Consider the following 17,908-nt stretch of genomic DNA (forward strand, 5'->3'; position numbering starts at 1 on the left):
CAGTACAAAACTTTCCAGCTGTGATGTAATTTGACCCCTCAAAGTTTGGGAGATCAAGAGGTCATAGTGAAACTCTGAATGTGATTTTTTCTTTTTGGTTCTTTTTTTTTTCTTTTTTTTTTTTTTTTTTCGGAGCTGGGAACCGAACCCAGGGCCTTGCGCTTCCTAGGTAAGCGCTCTACCACTGAGCTAAATCCCCAGCCCTGAATGTGATTTTTTAAAAAAACAAAAGGTTTGCATCTTTAAATGAGTAGCCGGCCTGTCTAAACTTGGTGTGGTGGTACATGCCTTTAGGTCCTAGTACTTGAGAGGTGGAGGCAGATGGATCTCTGTGAGTTTGAGACCAACCTGGTCTACAAGAGTGAGTTTCAGGACAACCAGGAGGGGCTACTGTTCAACCTCTGACAGGTAATAGGCTGTCTAACAGGTAGAGACAAAGCCTCTGCCTCCCACTGTGTACATCTCACTTCGGGGAAACCAGCATCTCTCCATCCTTGATTGACAGTTACTAACCCAGTTCTCCCCACCCCGCATTAGCACAGGAGTCAGGAATGACTGGGCAGAATCCCTACCTGTCAGCATGTGTTCCAACCCAGGACCCTTTGCTCTCCAAGTATTCAAACCACCGTTCAGTTACCCAGCAGTTCTTCAGGGGTATTTTTAAAAAATCTGTCATTTCAAGTTATTAAATGGCTAGGGAGAAAAGGTCGGCTTTCTCTCCTACCATAATTGTGTGTGGTTTATAGAAGTCTGGGGCGGGGGAAGTGGGGTGTAAAGGAAACAATTCTAAATGCTACAACTTTTTTCTTAAAGCCACTGAATTGCTTTAAGTTTCCCTGCTCTGAGGCAAGTAGCAGAAGTTTAGCAAAAGTTTCAGCTCCTTCCCCGTCTTGTTCTCCAAAAAAGTATTTCAGAGGCCTTCACTGCCCTCAGGAAGGCATGCTGGGATGCATCCAAGAGTTTTTTTTTTTTTTTTAATTTATTATATATAAGTACACTGTAGCTGTCTTCAGACACACCAGAAGAGGGCATCAGATCTCCTTACAGATGGTTGTGAGCCACCATGTGGTTGCTGGGAATTGAACTCATGACCCCTGGAAGAGCAGTCGGGTGCTCTCAACCGCTGAGCCATCTCTCCAGCCCCCCAAGAGTTTTAAAGGCTACCTAGATAGACATTTTTTCAACCTAAGGACCTCTGAGTTTAAGTATGGCCCTTACCACCACCACTAACCTCCCCCCCCCCACACACACACACACAATCCATCTCTCCCCACCTCCTGCCCCAGGAAGCCTCTTCTGCCTTCTTTCGTGCAGAGCTTGGAGTAGCCCCCAAACACTCTCAAGACATGATTCATGTTTTACTGTCAGTCTTAAGCAAATTGTCCACATCTTTCCTTCCCTACTTGGAGGGCAAAATCTTCAAATGACCACAGGCACAAAAATAACTTCAGTATGAATGAATGACTTCACCCCATCTCTGAAGGGTATATTACTAGTTGACTCAGATGAAAAGGTACAGAAAAACCTACCCAAATCAATTGAATAATAAATGAATATTTAATATATAATTTCAGACATTCTGCCCAAATAAACTGAACAGTAAACTGAAAAGTAAATGGATACTCTATACACTGGGACATTTATATCCATACATCACAAGTGAGTGGGTGACTATACGTTAAATTGTTCCTGTTTAGGAAACCTAGGGGAAGAAAGAGTAGTAAGTCTTCAGAGAGTAGGCAAGCATCCATGCTAATGTTCCCTCTCCAAGGAAGAATGACCACAGAGAGAACCCCAAAAGAGAATTCATGGAAGAAAACCAGGCACTGCTCAGCCCAGCAACTATAAGTTTTTACATTCAGCTCCCAACGAACATCTTTTTAAAACCCAAATTATGAAAAACACTTTGTCACATTAAACTTCTCTCTGCAATAGCTCCATACATATGAAAGGGACATGGTAAGGACAAAGGACTCCCAGACAAATGCACAGTCAGTCTTGAAAGCATCACAGTCTTTTTGTTTATTTGGCTTTGTGAGATTAAGAGTCTCACTCTGTAGCCAAGGTTAGCCTCAACTCCAGGAGCCTCCCGTAGCTCCTGGGAGCAAGCCACCACACCACACGCAACTCAAATGCTCATTTCTTTAAAGGCTTACAGTTAAGTCTGTTACCGACACATTAGCCTGAGGATACCAGCATCTGTCTGAATATAGGACAAATTATCATCGACCACATAACCGCTGCCTGATAAAATTATAGGTCCAGGGTTCACAAGGCAAATTAATGCACAACGCTGACATGTCAGTTACTGGGAACTATTTTGGGCTAACAAACCTTTACCCTTCACAAAGAGAAAGCCCACCATCAAGTAACATCTTGGCCTACAAGGCAAGATGATCCTTGTTATTTTTCAACTCATGTATGCTGAGACAGCTCACAATTTCCAGCTGCTACAGGATCCACGAAGTTTGAGTGCTACAGGAGGAAACCAGTATGTAGTGCACTCAGCTGTACAGGGAGGCACTGGTGCCTGGAAGATGTGCCATTCACACCAGTCTCCTTCCAAGGCATGTGGAAAGCTCTGACGCACTGGAGGAAAGGAAGTACCAGGAAGTGACTGCAGACCTCCAAGATGGCAGGACAGGAGGAGAAAGGTGCTGCCTATCCCTGGTGCTGCTATGCCAAGGTTCAAGCAGACCCACTCTAAGCTAAGAAAGTAAAAATGAAAAGGGAGAGAGAAGTCACCCAGGGCTTCACTAACCATCATCACAACACCGCTCCACAGGTAGCATCCTGGAGCCAGAGAAAGCAGCCAGTGAACAGGAGTTCGAATTCCAATCCAGCCTTGGCTACAAGAAGTTGCAAAGACCTTGAGCAGGTCAGGTGGCCCCTCAGAGCTTTAATTTGCACATAGATAAAATAGAGACTTGAATTCTTATGCCAGAAATTTCTAAGCTGTTTGTGACTGTTCCCAGGGGTGTCCTGGGTGTCAAGCATGTGGAGTTTCATGGGTAGATCCCACTTAAGCCTCAGTAACCCTACTTGATAAATTCTGTACTTTAGAAAGGATTTGGGGGACAGGGAGGCTGGGGATGGAGCACAATGGTAGAAAGCAAAAGATATACATTTTTTTAAATTATTTTTTGCAGCGTTTGGGATAATGCCCACAGCCTTCTACATGCAAGGCAAGACCTCTTAGCATTAAAGCTCCATTGAGCCCCTGCTACCTTTTCTAAATAAGTGAACTGTGTAACCACTGTCAGCACTAGACTGGAATTTCCAGACGTCAGTTCCAGCATTTGTTCTGTGTGACCTTGAGTAAGTCTGCTTGGCCTTCTAAGCTTCCACATCCTGACAATTAAAATAGAGTCCCAGTAATGGATTATGAAGACTAAATGTGAAAGCTGTGTCTGTCACAGAGTGTTTCACAAGTACCACTTTACCTACCAGATGGTATATTTGTGTTACTTGTGTAACCTTTATAGTATCTTTTTTTTTTAAGCAGCTTTAACTTTGTTTCAAAATAGAGCCAGAAACCCAGGGACCACCTTGAGTTTTACAAAGTTATTAGCATATGCAAGCAGATGCAAATAAGAACCAACCCCTTCCTTCATATGCTAGGAAATGCTAGAAATGGTTCAACCTATTGAATTTGTCTCTGTGTGTTGAGGCAGTGCTGAAAACTGGTAAGTAACCCCTTTTACTTGCAAAACTCTAAAAGCCCTGGTCTCCCAGATGAGCTAGCAGGAAATGTCATTCAGGTAAGGGCTGTCTGTGGGGTGTTGGGGGCAGCTGCTGTTACACTGTTTTTTTTAAAATGTTTAAAATTCTCTGTGTTATTTGTCTTGTGGTCTCACCTGAATTTCCCAAAGGAGAGTGGGAGGGGCTCTCTGGGATTATATTTGGAGTTAATCCTTCTGGTGACAAACAGAAAAAGCAGAGGCTGGGATTCTCCACATAGTCCTCTTCCGGGCCAGTTCATACCCAAAAATCTGTGTGTTAAGGGCATTCGTGGTGACCGGTTCTAGTCAAACCTGTGGTTTGGGGGTTAGGTAAAACCCACTTATCCACAGGTAAGTGTCTCAGGTGGTCACTTGCAGATTAAAACAGAAGAATCCTGCCATACCAGTTTGAGGCAGAGCTAAGGATTCCACGGCTCTGTTGTGGTGTCATGGCGGAGTCTTGGGGAACGGGGACTATTCAGTAATCTAACCCATGCTCACAGGTGCCAGGTCCTATTTATCCTTTAAAAGAAACTTAAACATTTGACACTTGTGCTTAGCTAAGCTGTCCCAGAAGAAGGTGAACATTTCCAGGAAGCTACCACACATTAAAGTGAAATGACCCGTCTCTAAAATGGACACTGAGCATTGCTCCAATACATTGAAAACCAGGTCATCCTTAGACAGTCTGCAGGGAGCACATGAGCAGAGATATTAGCACTTCAGATAAAAGGGGAAACTAGGTTACTCAAAAGCAACCAATAGTCTTTAGAGTGCAGATTCTATCTCAACCACCCACCTGTCCCAGAGCCCAGCCAAATAGCCCTGTACTGAGAAGTATGAGGCAGGACTAACCCGTGTCCCTCCCTACCTGACCCAGGTAAGATACAAGGCAAAAAGGAGTGTTACATCCTCCTCCCATCCAGCCCTTAGAAGTAGACTGGAGAATTGGTGTAAATGGTGTTAATTAATAGCTAATTAAATAGCTGGGAGTGGTGGCACATGTCTGAATCCCATCAGGAGGATTAAGAATTCAAAGCTAATTACTGGCCACAGGAACATGTGCTTATCTAAGTGCACACAGGAGTTGGCACAGAAGGGTGCTTGTACACCGGAGTTCAAACTGATACCTTCCTTAGCTACCCAAATTCAACCGAGAACTTCACTGTGTACTAACTAGACAATAGCTTAGAGCTAATTCAGGTTGTTTTGTTCTTCCTGTCTGATGGTCCCTTTAATGTTCTTTCAAGGCTTCCTTTACGTCCCACTTCCTGCCCTCCAACCCTTGACCTCTGACTTTAGTGGAATGCTTTCTGCACTGATGCACTCTGGCTAGAGCACTGAGCTGCTAACAGTTTCCAACTGCCAGCACCTGTGTGTTCCCTATGCCTGTGTGTCTGAGACAGCTGCTAAAGTCGGCTTTAACAGCAGCATATCAATATCAAAATTAAGACACATTCAAGTTCTCTCTCGTTAAGTGTAATCTTCCTAATGAATGACTCAGTAAACACAGGATGTACTGACCAAAGAAACCCTATGTTCAAAGGAAAGTATACTTAATACTGCATCCCCAGGTTTTATTTTTAAAAACATCCAATCAGCATGATCATTTAATTGCTCACTTCCAAAGTAGAGCTGCCACACATTTTGTGAATTTTTACCATGTTCCTATAAATATGTCTGAAAACTCCAGTTTCTAAAATGTATATCGCAATTGCCATTTCAAAGGGGCTTTCTCCTTGGCTCCATTAGATTCCATTAGAAGGAACTAATGTGTCTACCAAGTTTCTATTTCATACAGCCCACCTCACAAATGTTCTGATAAGAAAATATTTTAAGGGGGGAAGGGGATGTTTGCCCGGAAACCGGGAAAGGGAATAACACTCGAAATGTATATAAGAAATACTCAAGTAAATAAAAAAAAAAAAAAGAAAGAAAGAAAACAAAACAAAAAAAAAAAAAAAAGAAAATATTTTAAGAGACTTATAGGTTAGAGAAGAATTTTTTGTTATAAATAATTACCCCTAAATAACTCTTTTTGAAAAAGTAAAAAAAAAAAAAAAAAAGATGTGTTCAAGTGTGTGATGGTTTGAATATGCTTGGCCCATGGGAAGGGGCACTATTAGGAGGTGTGACCTTATTGGAATAGGTATTGCCTTGTTGGAGGAAGTGTGTCACTGTGTGGGGTGGGTTTTTGAGAACCTCCTCCTGGCTGCCTGTGGAAGACAGAGCTAGTCTTTTCCCCGCTGCTTTCAGATCAAGATGTAGAACTCTCAGCTCCTTCTCTAGCACCAAGTCTGCCTGACAATGCCAAGCTTCCCACCATGATAATGGACTGAACCTCTGAAACTGTAAGTCAGCCCCAATTAAATGTTGTTCTTTATAAGAGTTGCCTTGGGGCTGGAGAGATGACTCAGGGGTTAAGAGCACTGACTGCTCTTCCAGAGATCCTGAGTTCAATTCCCAGCAATCACATGGTGGCTCACAACCATCTGTAATGAGATCTGATGCCCTCTTCTGGTGTGTCTGAAGACAGCTACAGTGTAGTCATACATAAAGTAAATAAGTCTTTTTAAAAAAAAAGTTGCCTTGGTCATGGCATCTGTTCACAGCCATGGAAGACAAAGTGTTTTGCTCATCCAATCCATACTATGAATGCCTGAAGCTGTGTGTGTGATAGCTCCAGAGGACAATGCATCATGTACATCTACAGCCTGTAGCATCCCTGCCGCCCACTGGTGATAGGTAGCTGATGCTGTCACCTCTGCTGTGCAAAATGAAACCTGCATTCACAAGGCATAAAAGAAGCAGAGACTGACACCCAGGGGGCTGACTCTGTTCTTGCAAAAAACAGAGCCTTTCACATGTGTATGGTGTGCACGCACGCGCATGCACAGAGATAGAGATAGAGATAGAGATCGAGATCGAGAGACAGAGAGAGAGAGAGAGAGAGAGAGAGAGAGAGAGAGAGAGAAACACTGACATAGCTTCAAGGAAGCCAATATTACAAAGAGATTTAAATCTTAACCCATGACAATGACCACATTCAGACAGACCAAATAAGCAGGCTCTAAGGATGTAACCCAAGGGTCTGGGAGGAGGAACAAGGTACATCTAAGCTTGCACTATCTTTCTGGTCTTTGATAGAATAACCCATGACATTAATGAGTCCTCACAGACCCGTGAGGCAGGAATGCGAAATGAGCTGATTGTCAATGTGGTTTTCAATCCTACAATCAAGTGGTCTAGAAGACGCCATCCAAAGGTTGATTTTATGGCCACACAGTCCTACAGTCCATTTCTTATAGCTGTGTCACATGCCATATTCCTTTTCCTGACTAAGGACAATCCTTCCAAATCAGACTTTGACCTTTAGTTCCAGAACCTTTCAGATGTTTCCAAGTGGGCAAGGAGACAGAAAGTAAGTACACCGAGAGCCTTCAAGGCTATACAAGTTAGAACTTGGCATTCGGTGGTACATCCTGGTATGAGGAACACCGCCACACAACCACCCTGACTCCTGGGAAGTGCAGTGTGGGTAAGGGGTGCGTAACCAAGGCAGCCCTAAGAGGAACCCCCAGATGCTAGGGTACATGTTCCACTTTTGACCATCTCTGTAGTCTGTCCGCCTCAGGCCTGGCCATCACTGAGACTGTAGGTTCTGGGAGCTCTCTTTGTTCTTACTGTCCTCTGTTGAGCTGCACTCAGACCCCGAGATTGAGGACTTGTACCCTCGAAGCGTGTGAGCATTCAGCATCTCCAGCAGCAGGTCATACACCGGGACCACATTTTTGCACTTCATGCTGAGCAGATGTTCCATGCCCTTGTTACTATGGGGGGAAAAGGCATTCAGAATGCTTCCCTCCAGATAGCCAGGAGAATGTTCAAACAGTCCCCAAGGTTCCTGCAGAAAGCCAGCCTGCCCTGCCCTGCCCCAGCCCCACATTCCTTGTCTTCCCATCCCATTGCTCTTAGCTCATGCATCCAGCCCCCTCAATAGTCTACGTTCAAGGGCAAAAGTGATGTCATCTTCGCCTCCAGCTCACCACCCAAAGCTGCACCAAGAGCTCACTCAGAAGCACGAAAGCCTCAAACCATGGTTCTGGAGAGTGTAACTGTAAGAAGGGCTTCTTCACACTGGGAGACCTGACGCACCTAGCTTCTTGACCAACTCAGCTGGAAAGGTACGCGTCAAGACGCTGAGAATGTTTGCCGTTCTTGGCTTGATCTTAAAAGGGTCATGTGTACAGATTTGGGAGTTATGAATAAACTTCAGCAATTAGGTGAACTCCTCACACACAATAAGGATAGACTGACCACTGTCCTGCAAAAGGTCATGCCAAGTGCTCATTAAAGAAGAAACAGGAAGACATCGTTCTTCCTCCCCTCGTTAAATGCTAGAATCGAACACCGTGCTTCCACATAGCTCTTACAGCTTCCTACTCAGGGGAGCACATTACCTTCTTTCTTTTTCTGTCTTCATCTCCTCTGGGTGACACCAGTCACTGAACATCACTGTACCAACAATACACCAACATCTCACCACAACCTTCTCATCAGTGCACACGCTGTGCACTTCCTGAGCTGGACTACACTCCATCCACAGCCTGGCTTCCTCAGCCTGTTGAGAAGTTCTCTTAGATCTCATCCTTGGTACCCTGATGCCATGAAAACCAAAGGACAATTTGGTGCACATCCCCAGTCCTCAACCCAAGGACAACCAGAGAGCTAGGCTTAGCATCCTTACAAAAATAATCTCAGGCCTTGGCCCTGGGTGGTCTAAGGAAGGTGGCAATTCATCTTAGACAAGGGCCCATTTGTTTAAGACTCCATAAACAAATCCTAAAGACTAGCAACTACATCCAGGTGGGTCCAACCAGCTGCCACAAAAATCCTATCAGGTGATGTGTGGCACTCATTTCAACACCTACTATGTGCCAAGCTTTGGTGCAGGTGCATACACTGATGGTGTTCCCATTCCAACATTCTACCATATCTACTGCAAACTTGCCTACATGTTCCCAAAGCCCTGAGCACATGCTCTGCCCACACCCGACTGGAGCAGCGTCCCACGGGTTTGTACCTGATGTGCCTGACGTGAGAAAGAAGCATCAGGAGGTTGGCCAGTCGGACTGACTGCTGCTGGGAGGAGATACCACTCTTCGCAATCACCCAGACCAGGGCATCTGTCACCGCGTTCAGTAGGTGTGTCAGCTTCCGGCTACTTTCTGCCTCCTGGTTTGCAGAAGCCAAGGGGTACATACCTAGACAAAGGAGGAGAGCCCCAAGGTCATTGCTCAGAGAAAAGGAAACTGAAGTCACGTGATCAACTGTTAACGTGCCTGGTTCCCTGAGGAGGAGGCCACTTTGACCCGCACTACTCTAATTTGCACGTGCATCTGCATGGTGCAAGCCAACAAGAATGAGGAACCAGGTTCTTACCCCACGAGCAAAACCTCATCACCCAGCTGAAGGGAATCCTGGCTGGATACAGGGTGGATAAATGGTCCCTCAAGGTGGCCACTAAGGTCAGATCTGTGACATCCCAAAACAGTAGGCATGTCCGGTAATTCTGCTTCGCACTTGGCAGCAAATGGTGCATCGTGAAGATAATCAGGTAAGATTAATCCCACTTAGTGCCAAGGTGGGCTTCTGATCACAGCATTTAAGAAACAAACTGGGCTGGAGAGATGGCTCAGCGGTTAAGAGCACTGACTGCTCATCCAGAGGTCCTGAGTTCAAATCCCAGCAACCACATGGTGGCTCACAACCATCTGTAATGAGATCTGATGCCCTCTTCTGCTGTGTCTGAAGACAGGTAAGGTGTAGTTATATATAATACATAAATCTGAACGAAAGGAAGGAAGGAAGGGAAGGAAAGGAAGGAAGGAAGGAAGGAAGGAAGGAAGGAAGGAAGGAAAAAAGAAACTGAGAGCCAGTGTTATGTAACTCCTCCCGGCCAATGTTCCCTGTGCCTCAGACAGTCAGATCAGGGCCCCAAGTCCAAAGTGTCTGTGGCTCCCTGTTGGGGCAGGAAGACCCCCCAATCATGAGTCAGGTCTTAAACCATTTTCCTCCTTCAGAGTCTAACTCTCAGGCCCCAAATCAGTTCCCCAGCTCCTTCCACTTCAGTTCCTGGCTTAGGAAAGCTTGCAGGAACATTGGTTCTTAACACACACACCACTACCACCACCCCATTCTACTACGCCCCACCTGGGCTTTCTAAATTACTCACAATGGCGACAAAATAACCAAATGGCAGCCCACGTGAATCTCATCCCTACCCTAGTTAAGCCCCAATTCTCCCTTTCCTGAAATAACTCTCCTTCCAGGCTTTTAACTCCTAAATAAGCAGGGACAACAATCCTGAAGTGAACAAGGGGGCTGGGGAAGTGGCCGCTGTGAGAGCTGTGAGAACGAGTGCCCGTTATCTACAGAATCTGGTTAGCAGGATTTGCTTCGGGCTGGAGAGATGGCTCAGTGGTTAAGAGCACTGACTGCTCTTCCAGAGGTCCTGAGTTCAACCACATGGTGGCTCACAACCATCTGTAATGGGATCCGATGCCCTCTTCTGGTGTGTCTGAAGACAGCTACAGTGTACTTATATATACATCAAATAAATAAATCTTTTAAAAAAAAAAAAAAGCAGGATTTGTTTCCTGGTTCTAGTGACATTTTCAGTCCAATCAAAGCAACTGAGTTTAACTCCACTCAATTCAGTTACAGCAAGGGACAGGCAGAAGTACTTCAGGTACAGCTCTTCTCTGCATCCCCAGAGGCCCTCCAAAGTGTCTTATAATACATATTTAAACAATCCACCTCTCGCCTGAGAGACAGGGCTTAGAGGGCCAGAGTTCAGGGACAGCCCAGGTGCCTGTAAGCTCAAGTTCCCAGAAAGAAGTCAAACCTGTTTTAAAGATTTTATAAGGCTGATTGGCTGATTAGAACTTCCTGATTGTCCCAAGACAGGATATTGCAGATTCCAGAACCAACATTACCTTGAGCCATCTCTAGACCTCTAATTCAAGGGCCACTTTCTGCTTCTGACCTCCTGTTACTTTGACTATTAGGTATATCTTTGGAGCATGTGCTCGGAAGACCACTATTTTCTGCCAAACCAGAACCTGAGAATGACGTCAGGCAGCACCGGAGACCTTTAACGGTAGCTTGCTGCATGGCTACAACCTAATGTTCCCACCAATGTAGTTGGTAAATACCTGGGTTTATAACTTTTTGTTCTGTAACTATAAAAACTTTATGAAACTGCTTCCACATTGGAACATGCTGTTCTCAAAACCCAGACCTGTGCTGCGGGGCCGTGGCCACTCATATTCGGCTCGGAATAAACTAGTTCTTTACTTCCTTTGAAGTGAGAGTGGTAATTTGAGATGACAAGGTGCTCTCTCAAGAAACCCAGGGCTGTGCCTGTCAGTGGTGGCACTCCCCTTTCTTTAACCTCAGCACTTGGGAGGCAGAGGCAGGCCAATCTCTGAGTTTGGAGGCCAGCCTGTTCTACAGAGTGAGCTACAGGAAGGCCAGGACTACACAGAAAAACCCTGTCTTGAAAACTGGGAAGGAAAGAAACCAAGGGCTGACTAGGAATGGTGGCACCCATTTGATCTCAGTACTCTGGGTTCTCACTTGCTGCGATAAAACACTGACTAAAACAACTTAGGGGAGTTAAAGGTTTAACCTCACCTTACAGTTTACATTCCATGATCAAGGGAAAAACAGACAGGATCCTAGAAGTTGTGGCTAAAGTAGAAGCCATGAAGAAGTGCTGCTGACTGGCTTGCTCTCCATCAGCCTGCTTTCTTACAGCACCCAGCACCACCTGCCTAGGGGTGGCACCGCCCACAGTGGGCTGGGTCTTCCCACATCAATCATTAATTTTAAAAAGTGTTGACAGACTTGTCAACAGTTCTTCAGCTGAGGCTTCCTCTTCCCAGGTGACCCTAGTTTGTGTCAAGTTGACAAGGCTAACTCATGTAACTTGAGAGGCTTGAGAGGTCTGAGCCCCAGTGCCTCAGTAAGTAAATAAAGCATCCCCAGAGCTGCTTCTCACCTCCTCCAAACCCTCAGACCCTCATCTCTACCTGCCCCTCCCTACAAGCCACTCATCCACCCCCAAGCAGCCAAACTTCAGCTCTCCTAGAAGCTCCTTTTAATGGCCCCCCAGCTATTGAGGCAAAGCAGATCCCTAACATGTCGTGGGGCCATTGAGGGACCCAGGTCTCTCTTTAATCTTTTTTTTAATGTGTTGGGGTGGTGCATAACACATACGAGGCTATCAAAGGACAATTTGCAGGAGTCTCTCCTTTCACTCTGAATCCCAGTGATCAAAATCAGGCTGTCAGGCTTAGTGGTAATAGGAACCTTTTCTCGCTCAGCCATCTTCACCGAGCCCCACCCCCCACCCCCAAATAGTGTGACATAGCCCAGAAAACTGTGAACTTCTGATGTGAACAAGGATGGCCTTGAACTTCTGATCTTCCTGCCTCCACCTTGTTAGTGCTGTAATATGGGCTTGAGCCACCCAGTTTATGTAGTGCTGGGCCTGAACCCAGGGTTTGGTGTGTGGTAGGCGGGCACTCACTCTACCAGTTGAGCTACACCCCAGAGCTCTCTTTGCTCAGTTCCCAGTTCCCACTCTGGAATCCCACTAACTCCCAGCATGCACTGCTGCCACACTGAGCATGCTCTGTATTCTGCATGTATCCTGAGCCTGCCTTCCTTCTCCATCCTGCTGCTTTTTCCTATCAATGCCCACTCCTCCTTTAGATCTCAGCCTGGCCATGAACGTCCTTCTGGAAGTTTCTCCTGAGTCCCAGCCTACGTCCAGCTTGAGTTTTTCTTTTTTTCTTTGAGTGCTGCCCTCTCCTTCCACATCTCTGCAGCCACCCTAACAGCACAGCACTTGAGGACACAGACCCTGACATTTGTCACCAAATCCCTATCACCTCCTACATCGTCTGACACAGAGGACACATTTGTGTACAGAAAGAACCAGACTGGATTCACACAGGTTCACGTTCTTTGTATATTCTTAGGCAGCCACATGATTATAAACAAAATGTTTGTGTATACTGTGTAAGGACACACAGAGGAAAGCACTGAGACAAAAGTGGCCATGGTGGTGGGACCTTTGATCCCAGCACTTGGGAGGCAGAGGCAGGTGGAACTCTGTGAGTTTAAGGCTAGCCTGCTGAACAGAGCAAGTTTTAAGATAGCCAGGGATACACAGAGAGACCCTGTATGTTATGTTGAGTTAAGTCAGTCACAAAAGACCACACTTTTTCAACACAGGGTATGGCCCATAAGGTTGGCTTCAAATTCCCTACATAGCTGACCTTGACTTTCTTTTTTTTTAAGATGTATTTATTTCATGTATGTGAGTACACTGTAGCTGTCTTCAGACACACCAGAAGGCATCAGATACCATTACAGATGGTTGTGAGCCACCATGTGGTTGCTGGGATTTGAACTCAGGACCTCTGGATGAGCAGTCAGTGCTCTAAACCACTGAGGTAATAGACACATCAAGAATTGAGCTGTAGCCCCAGCTTAGATCCCCCTTTTCATTGGACTATTTGAAACTGTCTCTAGAACAGAAGATAAAACAGACAGGCAGTTACCATGGGTGAAGGAAGGGTGGGCGTGGTGGTTAATTGTAATTATCAACTGGATGAAGGAGCCCAGGGCATTGATGAGGCACACCTCTGGGCACGTCTAAGAGGGATTTCCCCAGAGAGGACTAACTGAGGAAGACCTAGCTCCAGGCCATGAATTGGAGTCCCACCAGCTCAGCGTCAGAATTTCCTATCTGCTTCCTGACCAGTAGATGAGTAAACTGGAAGCCTCCCACAGCTATGGCCAGAAGCTGGCCTCAGGGCCGTGCTTTCCCTTCATCTCGCCTCCTTTAGATGCTTCTTGAAGGGTACCTGGCAGCATCAATAAGAGGAGGAAACCATGCGGTAGGAAGTGGAGGCTGATAGCTAAGGAATACTGGATTTCCTGGGGATCGGGGTAGTTCGGATTGATTGTGGTGATAACACAGAGTGAACGGACTAACAAAAATTGAGTTGTATACTTTTGTTTTAGCACAAGGTCCTGCCATGTAGCCCAGGCTGGCCTAGAACTTCCTCTACACCTCAGCCTGGCCTCAAATACTGGGATTACAGACGTACACCACTGCAGAGAGCTTGAATTATATACTTTAAATGGGTAAATTGAGGTATTCTCTTGTTAATAAAGTTGGCATTAAAATAGCCCTCATTAAAAGTAGCAGAAATGCCCACTGGCAGCGTATAACTCCCTTCCAAAAACATGATTGGTTGCCCTTCTCTGTAAGCCAACATAGTCACCAAGGGTTGAAGGGTAGACCCTGGGCCTTCCACAAGCTCGGAGGTAGCACCGTTCCAGACAGAACCTGAAGCCATTGTTATCTTAGCTTGGGAAAAGGAGGTGCCATGTTTAAACCAGCCCGTCATGTCAAGGTTCTATAAGGAGACTATGTCTGAAACTAAAACTTCCTGTACCGCTCTCTAGTCAGGAATACCATGTCAAGACTTAGGGCATCCGTACACTTGATCACTGGCTTAGCACGTGGGTACACACTAATTACTAAATGGCAGGCCTTCAACAGGGGCAAAGGACAAGACTGAAGCCCTGTCAATCAGAGACACAGGAAGAAAAAAATCCTCCTCCGCCCCTAAAAATAGAAACACCATGATTCATTGTAAAATAAAAACAAAAAAACAACAACAACAAAAATCACCTAAATTACTTTTCATAAAACTAAAGAGATCTTGTAAAGGGGAAGGAGAGGGAGGGGCTCTTGGCACAAGGCCCACGTATACCACAGAAAGCAACTCAAGGACACAGCCGCCCCGCTCTTTCCTGAAAACAGTCTCGTGTTCTCTCTCGCCCGCCTGGCATTCTGGGAGCAAAAGTGCCCAGATTCACAGTAACCTACATGTTTAAAGATGAAGGAAAACCCAGGCTTTGCTCAGCTGGAGGGAAATAGAAAGTCTAGAGTGTTGTATTTAAAAACCCTATAATCTTATATAATTTTTTCTGGCTTTGAAGAATAAAGGGACATGTGTGTGCTGCTCTAAAGTAACACAGAATGATCCGGGTTTAATCTTATAATTATTTCAATTAATAAAATGTTTTGTTCTTTCAAAACTTTAAAATTGTTTAGATAAACAGACCCGTTGCTAAGTTTGTTAGTTGTGTTTGAGACAATGTCTGTGTAATCCAGCCTAGCCTCAAACTTGCTCTCGAGTCAAGGACCTTGAACTCCTGATCTTCCTGCTGTTGTCTCCCAAATGCCGGCAAACGCCACCTATCCAGCTCCCTGTCCCTAATTTAAGCTGTTTAAAAAGAACGATGGTAATTATCTACAGGCTTATTCCACTCTGTCTCCTAGAGTTAGACCCTAGTTCTAAGAGAACTTGGGTCTACCTTCAGATTCCTACATGACGAGGTGGTCGTCACTTTGACCTAGGTTGTTGCCCGGGGCTCAAGTGGGTTTTTTCTCTTTTCTTTCTTTTTTTTTTTTTTCTTTTTTCTTTTCCCATTTGAGACAGGCTTTCTCTGTGCAACCCTGAACTCACTCTGTAGACCAGGCTGGCCCTTGAACGTTACTCTGACAAACCATGACTCAGCCACCAACAATGCTGACACTGGTACACTTGCTATAAATTTTACTTCTAATAAAGCCTCAGTTCTTTGGGACTTTTATTTAGTCGGCTGGTTTGTTTCTGGTTTTAGACACTAGATTATCTTTGAGATGCAGATGCAGAGGATTAGACAGTAAGAAAACACATTTTACTCAGCTGACTCCCATTTAAAGATGTTCTTTATGTAGATCTGTTTTGGTAGGGGTTTTGTTTGTTTTTTTACTTTTTGAGGAATAACTATTACTATTTCTTTTAAGATTTACTTTTATTATTATTATTTTCTATTGGGGGGGCATATGTGCATGTGCCCTCAGAAGCCAGAAGAAAGCATCCGTTCCCAGAACCTGGAGGTTCAGGCAGCTGTGAGCTCCCCGGACTTGGCTATCAGCAACTGTACCTGGGTCCTCAAGAACAGTATACACTGACTCCTGAGCCCTTTCTCCAACCCCACCACTAGTATTCCTTATACTACAGCTCTACTAATACTGAAATCTTTTCTTTTTTTTTCTTTTTTCTTTTTTTTGGAGCTGGGGACCGAACCCGGGGCCTTGCACTTACTAGGCAAGCGCTCTACCACTGAGCTAAATCCCCAACCCCATCTTTCCATTTTCTGTGTCTGGAAATAATATTGTGCATGTATGCACGTGTGCATGTATGCATGCATGTGTGCATGAAGGCAGGTACCTGTGGAGGCCAAAAGAGGGTGTCAGATCCCCTGGAGCTGGAGTTGCAGGTGTCTGAAGCAGCTCCACGTGGATCCTGGGAACCAAACCAAAGCCCTCTGCAAAAGCAGCAGGCTCTTAGTGGCCAACGCAGCTCTTCAGCCCCTGGTTCTCTGTTTCTTGACTTGGATTTCAAAACAGAAATATGCTGTCATCTTTACCTTTGTTGCTCTGTATGCATAGCCCTTCCCTTTGTTTAATAGAGTCAAAGGTGGGAGCACACATGGGGAGTGTGTGTGTGTGTGTGTGTGTGTGTGTGTGTGTGTGTGTGTAAATGCCTGGCTGGCCAGGTAGTCACACAAACTTTTAATCCCTGCACTCAGGAGGCAGAGGCAGGAGGATATCAAAGGCCGGGGGGCAGGGGGGATCTCTGAGTTCAAGGCCAGCATGGTCTACAGAATGAGTTTCAGGATGGATAGCCAGGGCTACACAGAGAAACCCTGTCTTGAAAAGTCAAAAAAACAAAAACAAAAACAAGAAAAGAAAGAAATGCCTGGCTAGACAGTTCCTGCCTGACCTTAGTCATGATGGACGTAGTGCTCTGGCACTAATTTAGAAAAAGGTGAATAGCAACAAAATGGGAGGAGGGTGCTGGGTCAGGGAAATGCCTTGTTAGAAAGGTAATGTCGGGAGGTAACCCAACTAGGGAGCACCCAGAGGTTGTCTTAGGGGTCTCTGATCCTTCAGATTCCACCTTCAGCACTCCCCTGCTTCTGCTTCACAGCCTAGCTCACTTTCCACTCTAGAACCTTCCACTGTCTGACAGTGCCCTATGTTCTTCCCAGAGCTACTCTGTGTCTGTTCCCTTCCAGTCCACAGGGAAACGACAGAATCTAAGGGCAACAAGCACTTGGGAGCTCTTACAGCCCCAGACAAATGTGCCGACATAAGCCAGGACTCGCATTTTGCACTTCGCATAGTAATTTTCTGTTATTATACCAAATCGGGGCCATAGGGACAGCTGAGAGTGTCGGCTTACTTACCAAGCATGGGCAAGCCTCTGGGTTTGATCACCGGACTCAAAAATCACTTTAAAAAGTCCTACATTGATACATCTGCCACCACCCTCTAAAGGCAGTACAAAACCATCTACAGAGCAAGCACACTGAGTTCGCTATTGTAAGGAACCCGGGGATGGTGCCAAGTGTATAAGAAGGTACACATGGGGTATAGGTGGAGAGAACTCCATTTTATAGAAGATGATGGCAACCATTGATTTTTGTATCAGAATTAATAATCAATAGACACTGGAGAGAAGGGGAGGGAGAGAGAGAAGGTGTGGGAGGGACAGTCACAAAGTCATGGTGGCCACCTTGAAGAGGGGTGTTCCTGCTGATTGGTCTCATCTTCCTTGTATGATTTTTTTCTAAGTGTTATTCCCAATCATCACATATTGTTTATATGAGAAAAACCAGGAAAGCCAAAACACCCACTTAGCTCAGACACCGTCCTCATCCCCCGTTGCTGAAGTCAAGCCCCTCCCCTTGCTCCCGCCACACCAAGTCTGTTTGGGCTCATTTTCCTTAAGGACACCCTTGCCTCAGTTTCCTCCCCATTTTTGTCATCCCTCCCTCCCCACAGAAGTAGGTGTGGCCTTTCCGAAACACACTTCTACACTCAGACACGCCCCCAAAATAGCCTGTGACCACCTCACTGTGACCACCCGGTTCCCCAAACAGTTCTCTGAAGACTCTGGGGCTTTTCCCTCCTGTATCTCCATCCCTCCATTCTGTAGATGTGCCTCTCAGAACGGCACCAGCAGCGTGATTTTGCACACCTT

General features: G+C 45.6%; 1 protein-coding gene across 4 annotated transcripts in view; it reads right to left on the minus strand.

Moving 5' to 3' along the window:
• Positions 1-1,992: 1,992 nt before the first annotated feature.
• The window catches only part of Esr2 (estrogen receptor 2), a 54,423-nt gene continuing 38,507 nt past the window's right edge, over positions 1,993-17,908 (minus strand). Inside the window, exons 9-11 of one of the 4 annotated variants that reach the window (XM_087552292.1) lie at positions 8,806-8,986; positions 7,407-7,552; positions 1,993-2,708 (exon numbers count right to left, since the gene is read on the minus strand). In XM_087552292.1, the coding sequence (XP_087408418.1) occupies positions 2,704-2,708; positions 7,407-7,552; positions 8,806-8,986 (332 nt within the window). In that variant the 3' untranslated portion in view covers positions 1,993-2,703. 4 annotated transcript variants of the gene reach the window in all.

The sequence above is a fragment of the Rattus norvegicus genome, chromosome 6, assembly GCF_021556685.1.
Source record: "Rattus norvegicus strain SHRSP/BbbUtx chromosome 6, alternate assembly SHRSP_T2T, whole genome shotgun sequence".
NCBI lineage: Eukaryota > Metazoa > Chordata > Mammalia > Rodentia > Muridae > Rattus > Rattus norvegicus.